General features: G+C 32.0%; 2 protein-coding genes across 4 annotated transcripts; one reads left to right on the top strand and one right to left on the bottom strand.

Moving 5' to 3' along the window:
• Positions 1–304: 304 nt before the first annotated feature.
• LOC132743379 (uncharacterized) lies at positions 305–19497 on the top strand. Of its 3 annotated transcripts, none has more exons than XM_060731895.1 (4): positions 305–491; positions 11635–11835; positions 12438–12554; positions 13348–19497. In XM_060731895.1, exons 2-4 carry the CDS (start codon positions 11709–11711, stop codon positions 14943–14945), a joined length of 1842 nt encoding a protein of 613 aa, XP_060587878.1. In that variant the 5' UTR covers positions 305–491; positions 11635–11708; the 3' UTR covers positions 14946–19497. The 3 variants fall into 3 exon arrangements, with proteins under 3 accessions (XP_060587878.1, XP_060587880.1, XP_060587879.1); XM_060731897.1 differs by lacking the exon at positions 305–491 and adding an exon at positions 560–583; XM_060731896.1 differs by lacking the exon at positions 305–491 and adding an exon at positions 7928–8014.
• On the bottom strand, positions 8893–9720 carry LOC132743377 (uncharacterized). The gene has a single exon (XM_060731892.1). The coding sequence runs from the start codon at positions 9718–9720 to the stop codon at positions 8893–8895; it is 828 nt and encodes a 275-aa protein (XP_060587875.1).
• Positions 19498–21665: the final 2168 nt, after the last annotated feature.

Raw genomic sequence — 21665 nt, 5'->3', positions numbered from 1 at the left:
GTAATTCAACAGTATCTGTACATAAAGTCGGTTCTTAACATCCCTATCAAATAATAGAACATTCCGTCCATTTTTGGTTTCAATCAATACAAATAGTCCGTGACGTCAGAAATATTTTGCTATATAGTTAGCGAAGGAATATAAAAATTAATTAAATAATCTATTCGACACGTTACCTTTCCTAAACATCACAAATATTTTCGATTAAATAAAATAAGTGGTAATGTATTTCATCAATTCAATCGTCGTGGCGTTTAATTTAGGCAGCTTTCGTTTAAACATACGGACTATTTCCTGACGTGTTGGAACAAAGAGATTAGTCACTCGCGACGCATATTGCTGTGTCGGCTCTTTGAAGTGCACAATTACCGCGACTTATGCCCATTAATTCGGCTTAGTACAAAAGGAGTGTGTACAGAGGTAATCAGGGTTACTCGGTGTAATCATCTGTCAAGTTTCTGCTGTCGTGCACCACTGAAATTAGGTCAAAGGTAAGTGGAACAACTCAATTTAACGTTAATTGTGTATCTCGAGCCATGTAATCGTTTATTTACCACTGTTCTAGTCGCCGCCATAGGCTTCAGTAAGTTGTTGTATTCGATAGTTAAGACATGTGTTATGATTTGTTTACTTGAATAAATACACAACACGTGGGTCGTGATCGTAAATATTGGTACACATGTGTATTCTTACGTTTTGAAACCCTTGTATAGAACTTTGTAATATAGAAAGACTGTGTTTAACTGTTAAAATATGCATGCATTTCTGTGTGTGTCATGTATAATGTAGAGCTGTGTTTAAACCACACCTACATGTACAACATGGCATATAGAAATAATTTCAGTAATTCATAGGACCTGCAATTGGCTGCAAATACAACTTGTGTAGTATAGGAAGTGGCGATAAATTTTACATAATGAAATGTTTCGTCTTGTTAATAAATAATTATTCAAAATCTTTAAATTGAACAGGACAAACCACTACTTTCATGTAAACATTACAACATACCCTTGAAAAATTTATCTTTAATCAAAGTTATTCAAGTGGATCACAAAATTATTTCGAGTTGTTTTAAGTAAGAGAATTAATACTTATAAATGAAACATAATTTTTGCACACACAATATTAACTGTATTTGATACAGACGTTTTATCAAACTGAAATCAAACAATTTTAATGAAATTAACAAGAAGATATAGAAACATTAAATTGTCAACCAGGATATAAAATTTGGTTCAGGTGGTTCATGATCACCATTTTGTACTCTCCTTTTCTTCAATTCTTGGCCAATTTGATTACAGCGATAAACGACAAAAAGCCTTTATATGAGTTGCAATGATTGAATGAATTATTTATTATTACCCGAAGACCGTCTTATTAACAAAAATATTCCTTATGAATTTTATAACAGTGGAAATTGATTAAATGTTTATATGTAAAAAGAGTTGGAAAGAGATAGGCATTAAACTGTAGTATAGAAAGATAATTAATGGTATTGTATCACAATTTAACATTGGATTGTTTTGGACTGGTGCTTGTCAGATAAATATATTGACTGTTTCATCAAAATTGTGTGGTTGACTGTTATTGTTACCAAAGGAACTAGTCTGAACTAAATAATAAGATCATCTAAATCAAAATATGTATTAATTTGCAAATAGTTTGGCTATTTCCTGGAATAGATCCCAGGGTCTAAATCAGGAGTATAAGATCCCAGGGTCTAAAGCAGATGTATATATAAGCATTCATTAGGGACCTACTTCTATCGAAATACCTTGCATTATGTGTAATTAGTCAAATTCACAGACATTTGGGGAATCAGAGCCAGTCCCTACCTTGATCTGTCCATGTCAACCCTCCACATTAAAAAAACTTTTAATATTTGAAACTCAAGGGCATAGATGTTTATCATCAAACTTGTATTAAAACCATTTCAAGACTGGGTTACCATCAAGTCTCGATAAAGTAAAGATTGCAGGCACTGAGACACATTCTTGTCCAACAAATAAAAGAAAAGTTCCCGGCTTTAATCTTTGTTTGCGCTGTTACTTTGCTTTCTGAGCTGGGATGCACACTAATGTGACTTCATAAACTGTCTGTGTCCCGGCTTGATAAACACTCCATACAGTGCCAGAAATTCATCTTGGGTTTTCTTTACAGAAAATTTTCTCAGGGCCGGGTCTTGGTGTCACCCCACCCCACATAACAATTTCGTCGTTCTACTAATAGTATTTTTACTATTACTTGAATTTATGTGTAGGCCACATTTTTAGTGAGATCTGGGACATGCCCCCTATTTTTTTTTGCATGTCAATTTTTTGGGAATATTTAGGCCAATGATAGGCGGACAAGTAAATAATTTGTCATGTTTCTGGAAAAATTATTGGCAGCGGCCTACACAGCCTATAGGAAGCAACATTCCTGAATGAGTTTGATTCTGTTCTGTGCTAGCGTACTGAGAGATGTCGCATTTTTATTTAATCTTCAATATAAACAGACTCAAAGACAGTCATTCAGTGATTTTCATATAATATTTGTATTTTCATTGCTTCCAAGAGATTCTCCCCCATTCCAGATATTGTTTGTTATTTGATATTAGTAAATAAAATTTATTTATTCTAGTGTGGCCTATAGATTACCTATATAGAAATTACCTGTATAGAAATAAATGAACAAATGATGATTATAATGCTAGCTATCAATAAAATATTAGATGTTTTAGAACATAATACAATAAAAGCCAATCAATCCATTACTTTTGTCAATTATTTTATTCCAGGAGCCCCATATTTATTGTAGATATTGATTGGTTTGGTTAAGAAATAAACTCCCTATTTATTGAAGATATTGATGGGTAACGTAGGTTAAGAAATAAACCCTTTTTTTATTGTAGATATTGAGAAATAAATACCTTATTTATTATAGATATTGATGGGTTAAGTTAAGAAATAAACCACTTATTTATCGCAGATCGTGATTGGTTAAGTTAAGAAATAAACCCCTTACTTATTGTAGGTATTGATTGGTTAGGTTAAGAAATAAACCCTGTATTTATTGTAGATATTGATGAATTAGGTATAGAAAAAAACCCCTTATTGACTGTAGATATTGAGAAATAAACCCCTTATTTATTGTAGATATTGAGAAATAAACCCCTTATTTACTGTAGATATTGAGAAATAAACCCCTTATTTACTGTAGATATTGAGAAATAAACCCCTTATTTACTGTAGATATTGAGAAATAAACCCCTTGTTTACTTTATATATTGAGAAATAAACCCCTTATTGACTGTAGATATTGAGAAATAAACCCCTTATTGACTGTAGATTTTGAGAAATAAACCCCTTATTGACTGTAGATATTGAGAAATAAATCCCTGATTGACTGTAGATATTGAGAAATAAACCCCTTATATTGAGAAATAAACCCCTTATTTACTGTATATATTGAGAAATAAACCCCTTATTGACTGTAGATATTGAGAAATAAACCCCTTATTTACTGTAGATTTTGAGAAATAAACCCCTTATTTATTGTAGATATTGAGAAATCAACCTTTTATTTATTGTAGGTATTAAGAAATCAACCCCTTATTTATTGTAGATATTGAGAGAAATAAACACCTTATTTATTGTAGATTTTGAGAAATAAACCCCTTATTTATTGTAGATATGTAGAAATAAACCCCTTATTTACTGTAGATATTGAGATTTATTGTAGATATTGATGAGTTAGGTGATAGATACAGAGAAACCAGGAGATTATCTCTGAAAATCAATATTGTCACTCATAAAGCAAATGTCTCCAGTGATTTCACCACATTTTATCGAACAGAAATTGAGAAAGAAAATGTTACTGTAAATTAACTTGCTCTCTCTCTGTGCATTTACAGACATTATACTTTTAGTTCTTGGGGATCAGATATAATGTAGTCCAAAGCAAATGAAATATGATATAGTTGGTTTAAAAAAGCTTTGTTTACATAATATTGAGTTTGATTTCAGGGTTTATTTAAAAAAATAATCATGTTATATTTACTTCCTTGATGGTGTAAAGGGGAATATATACATGATCTGTACACTGAAAAAAGTATGTTGTATAGAATGTCGTGTGGTATATAATTATGCATAAAAATCAATTAAAATACACTTGCACATTAACCATCAAAAGTATGTTTAAAATTATTTGTATACATTTTGTATATATAATTATACAATCATATACATATGGATTAAGAATATAATCCTATTTATACAAGGAAGTGCTGCATCGTCAAATTTTAGAACTAAACATAAACTGATGTGATACTCTGTCTCAAAATTGTTACATCTTTATATTGATATGTTTTCTCTACATCTTTAATATCCATGTGTTTACTCAGAAGTTTGTTTCATTTCTGTTGACATGTTTTCAGAGAAGAAAAAAATTGGCACAGATTAATTAATAACATCAAAACTAATGCTCCTAACTAATGTCAAAGAGGACTAGATTTGATTATTATTTATAAAAATAATTGTGTTTGTTTAAGGTATTAGGACCCTAATGGGCACTATCAGGAACTAAAGAATTGACATCATAGGTCAGATGTATACCTTAAAGTACACCTGTATGCAAAATTTAAACAAAGTTTACCGTACGGAAATCAAGTTATGGCCACTTTTCTGAACTCAAGCTAGGATGTTATGAGGGCCCTTTTTTAGAAATGAGGAAACTTTAAATAATCTGCAATAACATTCTAATGAAAAATGTTTTCCCATGAATTTTTGGTAAGAAACAAAAAGTACCATTCAGCTAACAATCCACATAAGCAAAATTATGGTTTCTACTTAAAATTTATGAAATCTGTATAAAAATGTTACCCTACCCCACCCATTTTTACCACATGTCTGACCATTTTTCTACTTAGGGAGCCTAATTCCAAAAATTCTTAAAATTTACCCAAATGAGTGCCTGTTTTTAAAGTTTCCCTAAATTTTTAAAAAAGTATATTGGTTGATCTTGTTAAATATGAAATACTTTTACCGTCTAGTTTTGATTATATTACACTTTGAAAATATCAGGTACCATATTTATTACTAGATTTAGCATAATTTAGCCAATAAATACCTATATAAATTAAAAATTCAAAATTAAACACCTTTTTCTTTCCATATGGGACATGAGAGATACATAAATAATGTTAAAAGAAAAAAAGAAAGAAGAAAAAAAAAGTTGACCCTTCTGGGGATTGAACCCATGGCCCTCATTTTCAATGTAGTTAACAGTACTTCTAGCCGATTTGAATACTCTTCAAAGCGGAGGTAATGCATTAGGGTGCTAATACCTTAAACCAACTCTTATTATATTGTTAAGAGATTTCAAATTATGCCCCAAAAATATCTACTTTAAGTTTCACAAAGACCAAAATTTTGTTCCAAAAAATTTCGGAATCAATGAATTTCACATGACCGTCTTCTAAATCACAAGGTAACTGATCTTTAGTCACTTAAACGTTATTTTTGTGGATTTTTATTCTGCTATACTTTAGGGTTGAAATCTCTAACGCTTACTCTGCTGGAACCAAAAGAGATTATAGCCTTACACTACCAGTATAGAGGCAGGCCAGTCCGCGCATCCATGCAGTCTGACCCCCGCAGGCTCTATAACTGATGGCTAAGTATTAAAATTACATCTTGATATCATGTAAAATGGATACTGGGACAGTTTCAGATAATCAATTTTAAGATGTGAGTTTGTTATATTTAAATGGCGTCTGTTGCTGAGTGGTTATGGCCATTGACTTTAAACCACTCCCCCCCCTCGCCGCTTTGGGTTTGAATCCTGGTAGTGACATGTGAGGAAGCTATCCATCAAACTTCATCAATCAAGCATCTGTGGTTCAATTTACGTGCCTGCTTGTGCCTGAAATAATGCACAGAAGTTCACCTGAGGTTTTTCTCCACCAGTAAAGCTGGTAAATCACTGACACCATATGACCTATACTGTATTGGTGCAACATAAACACCCAACCATTAAAAGGTAGTGCAATTGCTATGCTGGTCACTCAACTAATGCACAGAGAAGTTTAAAACTATATTAACTGAAATTAAAAAAAAATTGTTTGTCATATATAAACACATAAAGACAAAAGAATTGACTCTTTGTTTATGTTGAAATTTGAAAATGAAGCTAGCAGTAAGATCTGAGTAAAGTCTGTGGAATAGATTCAAGAAAATAAGCACCACCCCTGCTGTTTATATATTTTCACCTGGTTTTACATTATATATATATATACATAATACACTTGACATAAAGTTGATGTATGTAAACATTTACACATTTCAAATTTACCGCTGACCTACATTCAGGGAATATTCGTGTTAAATGCTGCAGTATATATAGATATAGATATACATGTTTATTTTTCTACCAGGGAGAAAATTGATTATTGAAATAATTCGAATACAAACTTGTCAAAAATCTAACACTGTATTATAATGCAAGACAGGTTTTTATAGTGGCAGTTATAGCGGTGTTTTCTTTGTTAGTACGCTATATAAATTGTAATACATATAGATATACATTGTACTGTGATGTAGGATTTTATATTTTATTTTATAGCAGATATATCGGCCCTGGTTCATGTTCCAATCTGAAAATTGTTCGTAGCTTTTCACCAATTTTTAAACAAAAAAACTCCCCACTTGGAACACAAACTGTACCAGTGGCGGCTATTTATTGCTTTGTTAGTGTCTACAGTAAAATAATGGCTGACAACCATACTGCTAAAATTCCTAATCTTATTAGTGAAATGATTTTAAAGAAGAGAAAAAAATTGTTGCCATATATCTTTGTATTGTAAACAAGGTCTTAGATCTACAAAATTTTCTAAAAAAAATGGGGTTTTGTTTGTGGTTTCAATGGCAGAAAGGTTAAAGCAGCACACCTAGGTTTATGCTGATTTTCATGAAATATTTAAAAACATATGAAAAAGAAAAATATTGTGATGTGAACTAAGAAAATAATTTTCACATTGCAAGACATGAAAATATGCAAAATAGCACTTACTGTGTATGTCACTTAGTGGAACTGACACAGTAGAAATATTGTGGAATGTACTATAACATTAGTGAAAAATCGCACATGACATAGAAATTACTAATTTTTCTTGATTCATAAAATCTCAGTACTTTTTTCTCAGGTTTGATTTTCTTGTATCTGGAGGCATGCAGCTTTAAAATTGAAGGCATCGATTTACTTGCCTGCTAGAATCCTGTAAATGTTTTGCATATGTGACGTATCAAATAATAGAGGTTGGTGGTGTTTGTGCCTGAAATAATGCACACATGGGCAGCCGATTCTTCATTCACCTTCATACAGCTAAAAATACCTTTACAGGGATTGTTTTGACGAAGCTTAGATTTACCATAATCATGTATATATGACTTTGTTGTTCAGGATGTTGAGATGAAGTGCTTACCTAAATTTAATCTGTACTTATGCTTTAAATTAATTACATTTTCTGTGCCAATATATATAATTATATCTTGATAATAATTATTTATAAGAGTATCAGATAAATTTTATAATTAATGTTTAATAAACCAAAGTTGCATGTTCTCAACGAGCAATTTAAGGAGTCGACTAAATTTTTTTTTTTTTCAGGATGTGTTGCTGACTGATTAGTGTTTATACATTAACATCCAGCATTTTTTTTACGTGTATAAAAATAGGTGTTATGTTGGTGAAGCTATTTATAGACGAGTTCTTCATTCATTCATCCTTAGATCTGCTGGCAGCCTTTAATCTCTATGTTTTCATATTAAGAGGAACCTATTGATTTTTCTAGCAAGTCAAACTGCCATCTCCAATAGAGAGGAGACTGAATTTATACATGAGTCGTCATAGCAACCAGTTAGAACCTATTTTTCTCCACTCTGATTGGACGAGGCCTGTCCAGGAGAGGAGAGAGTCTTAATTCACAAAGATCGAGGAAATTATTGGAGAAAAAGAACTACTTTTATGAAAACATGTATGTTCATAATCATATGTAGGATTTAATTGGATTTATTTGTTTTTTGTTCTGGCGATATATGTTGTATTTATTAGTGGTTTATGAGATTTATTGAGGTTCGTTTTATGATGGAAACTCGACTTGCGCTGTATGAAATCTGCCGTGCTCAGCTGGACCAATTTGTTCAATAATTGAGTATAATATTTTAGAGAAATGTTGAAAAAATGGGACAATTATATATATTATTTAAATGTTAATGTGGGTTCTATTGTTCGGAACGTTGTGTGCGATGGTATTATATTGATTATTGTCTCTGTTAAACTTGGTTGTGATTGAAGGTATTATCTAACAGCAGTAGTATAAAGTTAGGATGGGTTTTATTGTAGAATGTTGAATATTGTCTTGGGTCAGAATCTCTGCAGAAAGGAAATTATTTTTCTTTCCTGTGTACGGTATTTGCGGTAACTGTATTATCCATTTTAAGAACTAAATGGAGATGTTGGGTTATTTTTAGGTTGAAACAAGACTTAGAATTTAATTATTGAAATTATACATGTATCTTCAAAAGAAAACAGAAATGTAAAGGTGATTATGTGGAATATTTTAAAGGTGTTTTAATGACAAATTAAGTTGCCACAGTAACTTTTTAGGGAGCTAAAAATTCTTGAAATCAGATATGAAAATCTATAACTTTTGCCTAGCTGCAACTAAGATTATCTTGAACATGTTAAAACAGTTTCAATTAAACTGTAATAATGGTCATATACATATTCGTCAGTGATAGGGTAGAAACTTACAGGATCTAAAAACCCAGGCTTCCCACTAGACACAGGCCGATCTGACTAGACATTTCTACCACAGGAATCTGACTAGACATTTCTACCACAGGGATCTGACTAGACATTACTACCATTTCTACCACAGGGGTTCTGACTAGACATTTCTACCACAGGGTTCTGACTAGACATTTCTACCACAGGGATCTGACTAGACACTTCTACCACAGGGTTCTGACTAGACATTTCTACCACAGGGATCTGACTAGACATTACTACCATAGGAATCTGACTAGACACTTCTACCACAGGGTTCTGACTAGACATTTCTACCACAGGGTTCTGAGTGGACATTTCTACCACAGGGTTCTGACTAGACACTTCTACCACAGGGTTCTGAGTAGACATTTCTACCACAGGGTTCTGACTAGACACTTCTACCACAGGGTTTTGACTAGACATTTCTACCACAGGGATCTGACTAGACATTACTACCATAGGGATCTGACTAGACATTTCTACCACACGGTTTTGACTACATATTTCTACCACAGGGTTCTGACTAGACATTTCTACCACAGGGTTCTGAGTAGACATTTCTACCACAGGGTTCTGACTAGACACTTCTACCACAGGGTTCTGACTAGACATTTCTACCACAGGGTTCTGAGTAGACATTTCTACCACAGGGTTCTGACTAGACACTTTTACCACAGGGTTCTGACTAGACATTTCTACCACAGGGATCTGACTAGACATTACTACCATAGGGATCTGACTAGACATTTCTACCACAGGGTTCTGACTAGACATTTCTACCACAGGGTTCTGAGTAGTCATTTCTACCACAGGGTTCTGACTAGACACTTCTACCACAGGGTTCTGACTAGACATTTCTACCACAGGGATCTGACTAGACATTACTACCATAGGGATCTGACTAGACATTTCTACCACACAGTTTTGACTAGACATTTCTACCACATGACTCTTGACTTGTAATTTCTACCACAGGGATCTGACTAGACATTTCTACCAAAGGGTTCTGACTAGACATTTCTACCACAGGGTTCTGACTAGACATTTCTACCACATGGCTCTGACTAGTCATTTCTACCACATGGCTCTGACTAGTCATTTCTACCACATGGCTCTGACTAGACATTTCTACCACATGGCTCTGACTAGTCATTTCTACCACATGGCTCTGACTAGACATTTCTAATACAGGGTTCTGACTAGACATTTCTACCAAAGGGTTCTGTCTAGACTTTTCAACCCAGGGATCTGACTAATATGATCCCTGACCTGTTTTGCTCAGCTGGTATGAACTCTCATAAGGATTGTTATATGTAGCTTGGCATGTGCCTAATTGCAGACACATGTTTATGATAGGAAAAAAAGCTACAATCTTCATTTTTAATAGGTTTTTCATGCTGATAAGGCAATGTTTATCATATCTGTCAACATTACACTATCAAGGTTACAGGAAAGTATTAATATCTTAATGATGTTAAGATGTATTAACCACCCTAGACATTTTGAATTCCTTTTCTTAAAAGTTTTGAAAGGTTTGTTTGGGATTTTTTATTGGTTTATTTTTGTTTATCTTTTTTTTTGTAAATAGAAGTATACTGATTTATTAATGGAATGATTTGTTAAGGTTATGCTGTAGTTAAAGCAAGACATATTTTCATTATGTCTGGGCCATGGTTCTCGGGTGTTTTCATTGAAAATTGATTATTAATGATATCATAATAATCATCTTTGGTTAGGTGATTATAGACCAGGCATTAGGTTGTTAATTATAGAACCAATTCTGTTTTGTATTATTACAGTAGAACTTCTATGAGTCAAACTTCGATTAGTAAACTTTCTCTATGTGTTGAAGTAAAATGAAAGGTTGATTTATTCCCTATTATATTCTTTATAAAATCCTATACATGAGTCTAAGTCCCGATGTGTTGAAGTTTTTACACAAGTCTCTCTACTTACTGAAGTTCTACTGTATATTTGTTTGTTTTTGAGAGTTTTTATTGCCTATTTCTGATGATGTGATATACCAAATTTTTTTTCCTCGAGTACCCAAGTTAACGTGATAGCGTGTTTATATTATCTGCTGATTTGATGGTACTTCAAGTGGTCTGTAAATGTGCAAAGCAGTTATTCCGTTTAACCTTGACCCTGCTTCAACCGAAAGCTGATTAGCCTTTGCCAGACTAGCCTGCACATCCATGCTGTATGATGTGGCTCAATACCTATGGGGGCGTCTGTGGCCGAGTGGTTAAGGTCGTTGACTTCAAACCACTTGCCCCTCACCGCTGTGGGTTCGAATCCCTACAGGGACTTTGGATTCTTTCATGTGAGGAAGCTATCCAGCTAGCTTACGAAACGTCGGTGTTCACTCTGGTTCCAGTTCGTGACTGAAATAATGCACAGAAGGCCACCTGAGGTCTTCCTCCACCAGTAAAGCTGGAACGGCGCAATATGACCTATAATGTGTCGATGTGAGATAAAATTCAAAACAAACAAACAAACAATACCTATGACTGACTAACCTTGATTGTATCGTGATATCCCTAACATTTAGAATGGACAAATTCCTGAAATGGAAACTGGTCATATCCATTTAACAAATTCAGGATGGTCATCATTTACATGTAAAATGTAAATGACAGAAAAAAAGGATTGACTGCAATTTTGAAGTGAATGCTACAGTAGTTAAACTAGAAAATGCACAGCAAATAATGAATCATTGTGAATTGTTTACAAATATTTTTGCAGGAATATCTCTGTATTTTCCATGTCAGTGTTTAATGTTATAAAGTCCCTAGGTATATATTTCTTGTATTACTATTTCAGATTGAATGAAAGGCTTATGATGACCTAGACAGTAAATGGGCAGACAAGGTGAAGGGTGAAGGTTAGTGGGAACAATGGCGAAACGAAAGTTGGGCGACACGGAGGACGGGTATTCGTCGTCTTCATCGAGGGAGGAAAACGATGACGGGAACAGCTGTTCAAGCTCGGCATCAACCAATAGTAGTACAGATGTGCCAACAGGTATTGAATTATATAGATTGGTACTAGTTTATAAAACTTTTACTTTTTACTAGGTTTAACCAACCAATATGAAATTTATCAAAATAAGCCTAACATTGACAAGACATTGTGTATCCAAATTATGATATCTCATTTTGCTGCCAGATGATTGAAGTTTTAAAAAATGGGTAATGGCAGAGTGAGCCCTGAAATGTTTCTAGAGGCTTTGTTTCTTGGAGTGCTTGAGTATAAATTATGCTCTTTTTGGTGAGTGGGACTGGGTCGAGATCATCAAAATGACACTGTTAAAGTCATAAAATTATGGCGACTTTCCAACTTTACTGGTGGAGGAAGACCTCAGTAAAACAACCAATATTTTATAAGCTAGCTGGATAGCTTCTTTACATGAAAGAATATAACGTCCCTGGCAGAATTCAAACCCCACAGCTGCTTACCACTTTGCCATGGATGCCTCCCATGCCCTTTTTTAAATGACATAAAATGATCAGTTAGTTTGATTTTATTTCTGGTTTGCAATTTTTCATACATTGTGCTAGTGTTTCTTATATTGCGGCATATTACATTTAAAAAAGATGTTAACAAATTATTATTTCTTGTTTCAGGATCAAAACCAAAAAAACAGAAAACCAAATCAGTAAAGTTCAAAGGTGTGAATGTTTTCTACTTCCCTCGAACGCAGGGGTTCACGTGCGTACCTAGTGAAGGAGGCTCAACTTTGGGTGAGTACTGAGCTGGGAAGCTTATATTTGTTTAAGTTTAAAGTTTGTCAGAGTTTGATTAAAATTGTTTCAACATGTTCGGGTCTAGCATATTTGTCGTAACAAGTATTTTGATTGATGCTGTGCTTAACAGATAAGTGTAATAGACAATCTGTATATTATACAATTAAGTGACCATTTGCAAGATACTCGAGAAAAAAAATCTAAATATATCCATTTGTTTGATATCCAAGATATTCAGAAGGTTTGGTACCGATCATGCAGTGATTGTAGCCAGCCATGAGAGTCGTATGTCAGCTAGTTGGTACCTATTATTTTTGATAATCATAAACATAGAAGTTTATATGAGAGATAATTGAAAATGAATTACTTGAGAAGTTTGTGGCAGTCACTTTAAGAAGTTAATTTTAGTTCCTGATTAATTGAGGATGTTTCTGCCTACTTAGCTCAAATGGGAGAGTATTAGATTTGTAATCCAGCGTTTGCTGGTTTGATCTTCAGGTGTGGCTAAATTCTTTCATGACATTGATGGTCATTTGTCTGTCACCACTGAAATCAAGTGTGGTAAGAAATTGGTAATTACAGGTAGTCATTTTACTGGTTAGTTATCCAGGAGAGCTTGTACTTGTAACAGATGCTGAAGCAGACTAGTATGTTGAGACTTGTGTGTTTAAAATGTTTGAAACCAAATGACTATTTAACAAAATGACTGTATTTATTTTGCAATAATAGGTTTAGCAAAGGAATGATAAATTTATTTTATAATGAACATAATTATTGTGTCTATTAACAGGTATGGGAGAGAAGCATTTACACCGAGATGATTTTACGTTAGCGGAATTCGCTCGTGAACAGCGACGAATTCACCGAGAAATGCTGGAAAAACAGCGTGAAGAGGGTAAACTTATGGAAGGACTTGAAGCTCGTCTTGCCGAAATGGATGAAGAGGAAGAAGGGTGCAATAGTGATGATGATAGTGACTGGGAATTCGAAGATCTCGATGATTACTACTTTTTACAACCGGTGTCAATTCGGCAGAGACGAATAATGTTGCGTAATAATGGGATTAAGAAAATTGATAATACAGAAAAAGACTCATGTAAACAAATCCGACAATCTCGTGAACAATGTGGTTGCGATTGTAAACTGTATTGCGATCCGAAGACGTGCGCGTGTAGTTTAGCGGGAATTAAATGTCAAGTGGACAGGTTGTCTTTTCCATGTGGTTGTACTAAGGATGGATGTGCCAATCCAACGGGTCGTGTGGAATTTAATCCAATTCGTGTACGAACTCATTTTATTCATACTGTAATGCGATTGGAATTTGAATCAAAATGCGAGAAGAGTTGTAAATCAAGTGACTCGGAGAGTGACGATAAGGATTCTGTGAATCTTTCTCAGTTTAATAGTAACGAAAGGGGATCATGTAGGGACTGTCAGAATTCTGAATTCAGTAACGCGCTCATGCATGAGATGGAGTACGCGGCTTTGAATAGGGGACAGAGTCACATGACAAATTATAACATGACAAATTCATTTACGCACGTAACAAATGGTCAGAATGGAAACATGAATGGCATATTTAAACCAAATCAGTCATCTTTATCTTACGCAAATCTCACAAACTCAACATTGAACAGTATGTATAATTCTGCGACGGAATTTTATAACGCAGAAAATACAACAAGCATGTACGATTTTCATGGTCACAAAGACGATGCTTCTTCATATTCAGAAATGAGTGAAAGTTCAAATGAAGATGGTGTCATGTATCGGAAATCTTTCGGAAATTTACCGCGATTTCAGCAAAACATGAACTGTGTACCCAGTACTTCTGCGTTTTCTGTTAGTTCAAATTCAGATCAAAAGTTTTCTGACATAGCTGAAGCAACTGAACCTGCATTTAAACTACAACCCATATCATCTATTTTGAACTCTGTTAATGACACGTTTTCAACGCAGAGTTCAGCTCTATGGAACTCGGATGGTAAGTTAACAGAAAATCCACTGTCGACAGGTTTACCGGCTGTCTCGACAGCATCTCTTCCAGATTGTTGCTACACAACCATGAATAACACAACATCTGATAAAATCGCAGAAACTTGCCCGGGAATTTCCTCGCACATGAACAAAGAGGTAAATAGTAGCGATATAGGCGGACTAGTGCATTCTGCGAGCGAGTCCGACAATCTGTCTGTCAGCAGTTTTTACGATTCAGACTCATCAAACCATGCAATTACCCCGGCTTGTTACGACATTGATACTAACGAGAATGAGAAGAAATTGCGCGAGACCATAGAAGTTGCCGCACATAAAGTGTGCGAGGATTCGACTGGACCAAACTTTGGAGAAATTATAAAAGAATCTATATTTGAAATAGTCTCTGCTTAGTTAATGTTACCAAATTCAGCTTTATACAGCTTACCCTGCCGAATATCATGAACAAATTCATCTGATTTTCATATTTTTAAAAGAGTCTTGTTATCCATTTTAGAGATACCATGATTTAAAAAATTTAAAATCGGTCATCATTCAACATGTTAGAGCTTTGACAGAATATAGTGAAGAGCTTGTTAGTCTGGCTCTTTCCTAATGGCAAATACTGGACACTTTAAGTTCCAGTTTAATGATGGTTAAGATCTAAAGAATTCTTTTCTTACACTATATGTTCGATATTTACATAGAATTTTGTTAACTGTAATGCAAAACTGGGCTGATAGCAAAAAAAATGTTTATTATAATAGAAAGTTTAAAAGTGGGCTGATAGCAAAAAAAATGTTTATTATAATAGAAAGTTTAAAAGTGAAGCAAACAAAATAAATGAATAAAAATTATTAATTAGAAATTTCGAAGTAGAAATAACTTATTTTAGAAAAGTTTAGTATATTATATTTCTTAGTTTTTAGATCAGAGATAAAAATACGCAAACATATTTTTAAAAATAAATATTTGATTGATAAATCAGGGTGTTTTTGCACTGTCAGTCCATTTTGTTAAGGGTTGTTTTTTTTAACACAAGAAACTATGTTGCAAAATTTAAACATTTTAAGATGTTACCATCTTTTTACAATGTTTTTTTTCCTTCCTTGAGCTATTGTACCAAAATCTGGTACCAAATGTTTTGTATGTAGTTGATTTTAAATTCATGAGGACTTTTTTTCTCAAATGTTTCTGTTATTTATACATTAAGTGTTTACGAAGCATTTTTACAATGGCAGATTTTTGTCTGTTCACTTGTTTTTAGTGCAAGAGAAAATGTTAATGTCATTACCTTGCATTTGATGACTTTATTGATATATAATGTATTTTGTCATATTTGTATAAGAGAAACAATATTTTTACCTGGCGTAAACAAAATTCTTCAGATTATTTTTAATGTGTAGTTCAAACATCGCTTATTTTAGCATGTTTTCGAGTAATGAATTTTTTACAATTGTTTCACAAACTTGCGGTTACATAATCATTTAATTATTTCAACTTACGTTTCTATAACTTACATTTAGTTTTCATCTTTAAAGACAAGTTTACAAGTTGTTTTCTATAGACAGTGCTGGTTCACACTATTTTGTTACTAAATATAGATATTTGTTGATCTATTTTTAGCATTTTGAATACTGATTGGTAATACTGAGTTATGTGCCCCTGATTTGATAACAATATATTGTTCTTTTGAAATTAAAGAGTGACTGGTCTATAACACATGGTTGGTTCCCTTAAAAAATTATGTAATATTTGTAAAATTGCCATTTTTGTACAAAGCATGAAGTAGTTCAGTAAATGGACTAGGCAGTGTTGCATTTTAAGAGTAAGACAATAAGTAAGCCAATGATGCCAGGATGTTCAATTTCTTTGAAAGTTTGCCAAAATGCATTTTTCAAATAAGATATATTTACAAGATTATCAGCATTTATGTATTTTGGAAATTTGTCATTTTTTTGGTAAGTTTTCAAGACTTTAGACTTGACCAGGATAATGCTGAACGAAAATACAGTTTTATTGTTATTTAGACCAATCAGATTTATGATGTCTTAAAATAGAAGCTATGACCTAGAGGTGAGAATTTTATTCTTCGATGGAAGAGTGTGTCTTTTCATCACACTCTTTGTTTTGTTGAATCTCTTTTACCGTATGATGATCTGAAAAATCTCTGTTTTTTGTTATATTCTATACATTTTTCCTAAGGCATGCTATATTTATTTTGCAAAAAGATTACCATGTGGGGAAAGGGAGCTAATTCTGCATCGACAATATATATTAAGTGTTGCAAGAGTTGTCTTTCTTTGTATAATTTTTCAATACAAGTGACAAAATTCATATTGATACATCACTCATATGTGAAGTATACTTATTCAGTCTGAAAATAAATGGAAGAACTAAAAATAAGAGAATTTAGATAAATTTGTTTGAAAATGGTTTGCAACACAAAATAACTGTTTTAAACTTTTAATGAGTAATTAGATTAATTCTAAATATAAATATAAACCCTGTTCAAGAAGTGTACCGAGTTGTAAATGTTGTTAAGTATATTTATATCTTTTTTCTTCTGTATACAGAAGATTGTTTTTATTGTTCATGTTTTACTTTGTGAAAATAAATTTCATTGTATACTATAATGAACAAATTTTTGATTGAGAAAATTGTACAAAAAAATTTTACAAATTTTTTCCTTTTCTTTTTAGATGATATTGTATATTTGCAAAAGTTGTGTTTATATTATGTAAAATTGTCAAGAATTGTATAAAGATTTAAGTGTTGTTCAAATAATTAAGCATATCTTTGTAAGCATGTGCAAATAATTTTTTTCTGCATGGCTGTGTTAATGATGAATGTAAAATGAATTAATGGCCGGTTTTATTGGTTTAAAACAAGTGTGTTTATAAAAGAAGCAAGATTTTTACTTGGAAAATTTTACCTTTAAATATTTTTAGACTGATATACCTTTTCTTATGATTTTGGCTTTTAAGGATAAAAGAAATAAAGATAAGTTACCAGTCTGAAAAATAAAATCATACTGAAATAGACCAATCATTGAGAAGATTTTAGTAGACTGGTTTAAAATTCTCTTTTTTTAGGAAATTTTTTTAAAGGGGACATGTTTTTGTGGAAAGGTTTGAGGAATAAACACCTTTATTTTGGCTACAAAGGTCACACTTAAAAAATAGCTTAAAGCCTGCTGGTCTACATACATTGTATTAGAAAACTTGCTGTTTCATAGGATGTTATGAGTAAAATCAAAGAAATAAACAGATATTTAAAATAGTAGTAAATGTATAAAGAAAGGAAAGTTAGGGGAGGGGGAGGGCAGGCTTAATTCAATATTTTCACATTTTAAGTGTTTAGCAGATGAAGAATGTCTCCCAATAGGAAAAAAAGGAAATAAGAATTAATTCTATTTGTTGTGGCGTTAAAATTAGTAGTTATGATAAATATTTACAGGAGTTTTGCTGCAATGTGTTGGAAATGGTACTATCCTAAAAAAGTGTTCATTTTTGTCATTTTCATATAGAAACAAAAAATTCTAAATTTTTTAAATATTTTCTATTGATTTATAGATGTTACAACAGTGTCATATGTGTTTTAGATCATGTAAAATTTTGTCATTAAGCTCAGTGTGTTATGTTATGTGTCCATGGAATTGAAATTTTTTATAAGTTTGCCAAAGTTCATTTAGCATAATCTACAAACATATTGTACAAATCTTTTTCATGAAAAAAAAGCCAAGATACTTTTTAAAATGTGCCATATCTGTTGGAGAGAATTGGCTTTGTTCTTTTTTAGTTAATATGATTTTTAGCTCTCTAAATATAGATTCTGGAATCTATTGATATTGTAAGCGTAAGTTAAATGAACTGCAATCTTAAAAAGGACAATGCAGTGGTATGCATTCTATTTATAGATACTGCAGTCTAATTATAGATTCTGCAATCTAATTATAGATACTGTAATCTATTTATAGTACCTGCAAGCTGAAGACACCGCCATCTTTGTAAAGAAAATGCAGTCTTGATATAGTTTATAAATGCTATTTATAAACACTGCAATGTATTTATAGATAACAGAATCTATTTTTAGTAACTGCAGGCTGAAGACACGGAAAGAGAGATATCATACAATCTATTTATAGACACTAATATTTTATAGAAAATGCCCTGTGAATCTGTTTGACAATTAATGAAGAATTGAGCTCAAGCTTAGTAATAATTATACAGTTTCTTCTGAAGATTAATTTGTTTTTAAACTTTGATTACTTAAACCCTTTTATTGAATTATAATTATGAAGTTACAGGTACCCCTTAAACCATTTTGTTAATTAAAAGGTATGAGTCAAACTGATATCAGGAAATAAAACCAAAGGTTCGTTCATTGTTATAAATATTTGTTATGAGGTCTTTTATTATCATACACCAAGGTAGTAATAAACGATTATTTCTGAAAAAAAAATGAATTTTATTAAATATTATTTAAGAGAATATTTCTGACAGAATTATTGTATCAATAATCTTTTCTACAGGAGTATAGTCTGGTTTTGTTAAGCAATCAGATTTGCTTTTTCATGGTCTTAACATGACTTTTGATAAGAAAGGCATTTATTGTTATTCGAAAGTTCCAATTTCGTCTTAAAAGCATTCTGAATAATTTTTTCTGGTCAAAAACAGCTTGAATAATCTATGTTTCTTGTCCAAAGTTATAAAAGAAAAATTCTTTGCTCAAATGCAGATCTCTGGCATTTGATTGGTCAGAAACTGTCACAGGATGTTGTACTCTGACCAATGAAATTCCTAAGATTTGAGACAGAGTAAAAAGAAATAATACAATCCCCGAGGCCTGCTTTTGTTCTTTACTGAAATACGCAATATATATTTTGACTTGTTTAGAGTGCTTAATTGATTTTGGGCCTGTTGTTAGATCTCAGTTTTCAGTATCATAATATTTGAAACAAACATTTTTTTTATTGGTTGTTTTGTCCTAACAGATAGAGTGAAGAAAACAGATATCTTTTAACTTACAGTTCGCGTAATAAAAAACAACAAATTTTATTTTATATATATTTTCTTGTTTATTTCTTGTTATAATTGAGTTGTTTCTTCTTTTTTTAACCACTTGCATTTATATGCTCGTTAATTGGGCTCAATTAGTTATTGTTATCGTAGATCTTTGTTAACTGTGTATTGTACCGTCTTGTTTTTTTTTAAAAAGTTGTTTTACTAATATGTTTGGTTATGTCTAGGAACAAGGAGGGTTGATTATTATGGTGCTGTAACATTAAAACATAGTCATTTACCACGATTTCTACAATCTTAATATTCCTAGAGACTGGTCTCAAAATTCTGACTTTTCATTGGTTATTAAGTCTGTAATTTTGACCAATGAGAGGGCTTAGATTAAGCATCTGTGAGTGAAAAATTAAAACAAAATCCTCATGCATGTTTTCCTCCAGACACAATAAATTAAACGAAAACATTTAATTTACCATGACAACATTGAAAGAGATATGTATGTATCTTTCTTTATTTATAAACACAATATGTGACATATATAATTATAATGATGAAAATAAGTTTTAAGTTAAATTTATGAGTTTTATTAACTGAGTTTTCTCAAGTCATGGATGTTGCTTTTGTTTAAACTACTTTGACAGACGGCCATTTGCCCAAAAAGTATAATTATGTATTGTTTATTGACTAATGGAGATTTGATACTTAGTTATTTTTATAATAAAATGCAAGGATTACAGTGGGGTTTTTCTTCTCAACTTTCAGGACTATTGTCTTTGTTTTTTTTGTCAAGAGTTATGGCCCTGTTGGGCCAGTATACATAATTATAGTATGGTTTTTCTCATATCAAGGTTTTTAATGGCCCCTGTTTAGAAATTCAAAGAAAATTGTTTTCTTCATGAATAATGATGATTTATTTAATTCAGAATCGTTTTATTTGTGGCTTTAATATTACTTTACCAATCAAGTTAAGTTACAGATATTTTTAACATTGTCAAAATTTTTACTGGTATATTGCACATAAGATTAGACATGGTCAACATAAGTATTTGTTTTAAAGGCACATGGAGCCTCGGAAATGAATTATTGATTTGTTGCTATAAAAATTGGTGAACATGTGCTTTATATTGCTGCTTTATATTGCTGTAATAGCTTTATATTGCTGTAATAGCTTTATATTGCTGTAATAATGGGTTTATAACAAGATGCTCATCACCTGAAGAAAAATATGTAATTTTAATAATAAAACATTAATTAAATTAGAATTTATTAACCAAGTAGGGGTTGCTTTTGAAACTACTTTTCAAACCCATTTGCATCAAAGGGGTTAAATTCTTATTGTACCAAAACTTTTTAATTAATAATGAAAAAGTCAAAGAGTATTGTCAATAAAGTTGTTCAAGAAATTTCTTGGTTAAAGGGAACAACTATTATAAAAAAAAAAGCTTTTAAAATAAAAAAATATTAGCATTTTTCAGGCTTATGTGGCCTTTAAATTAAAACATGGCAACAGAAAATACCTATTGTTACAGTAGTTATTATAGGTTCATTGTTAATGTTTATTCAACATTCATGTTGACTCAACATATATTGTAATTCAACATTTTGAGGGAAATTTTGAGGGAAATTCAGTCAATAGCATATTGGTAGTTACGGGGGATTTTGTCATTAATATATCAATATATAAATATATACTTTGAAATATGGCTTTTGGCTGGTGAATTTAATTGTTCATAATAATAATATATTTAGCTTCAGAGGCATGGTATTTTTACCAGTACTTCCCTTTTTTTGCCCTTTCTTCAAATTTTGTCAATGATCTCAAAGTCAGCTATAAATTTTTCTCTCTTTTTTTTCGTAAGTTTGATCAAAATTGCTATATCAGTTACAATAGATGTTAATTTTTTTTCCCCACAAACTGTGTTTATTCTTTATGTAAGTCTAAACTGTTACATTTTTTGTACAAGTTGCATTTTACTGAACGTATGTCCAAAGATAATAACATCATCAAAATGAAATGTTAATTGCAATAAGTCATGTGAATCTAAATTATTTGTTAAACATATGTTTTACTGTTTGGGACATATGTAATATGTATTTTTGTGTTTCTATAAGT

Source organism: Ruditapes philippinarum, unplaced genomic scaffold (genome assembly GCF_026571515.1).
Source record: "Ruditapes philippinarum isolate M1 unplaced genomic scaffold, ASM2657151v2 ctg3502_1_1_1_1, whole genome shotgun sequence".
In the NCBI taxonomy this organism is placed as follows: Eukaryota; Metazoa; Mollusca; class Bivalvia; order Venerida; family Veneridae; genus Ruditapes; species Ruditapes philippinarum.
Note: the sequence above shows the minus strand (reverse complement) of the source record. Positions and strands in the feature narration are given on the sequence as shown.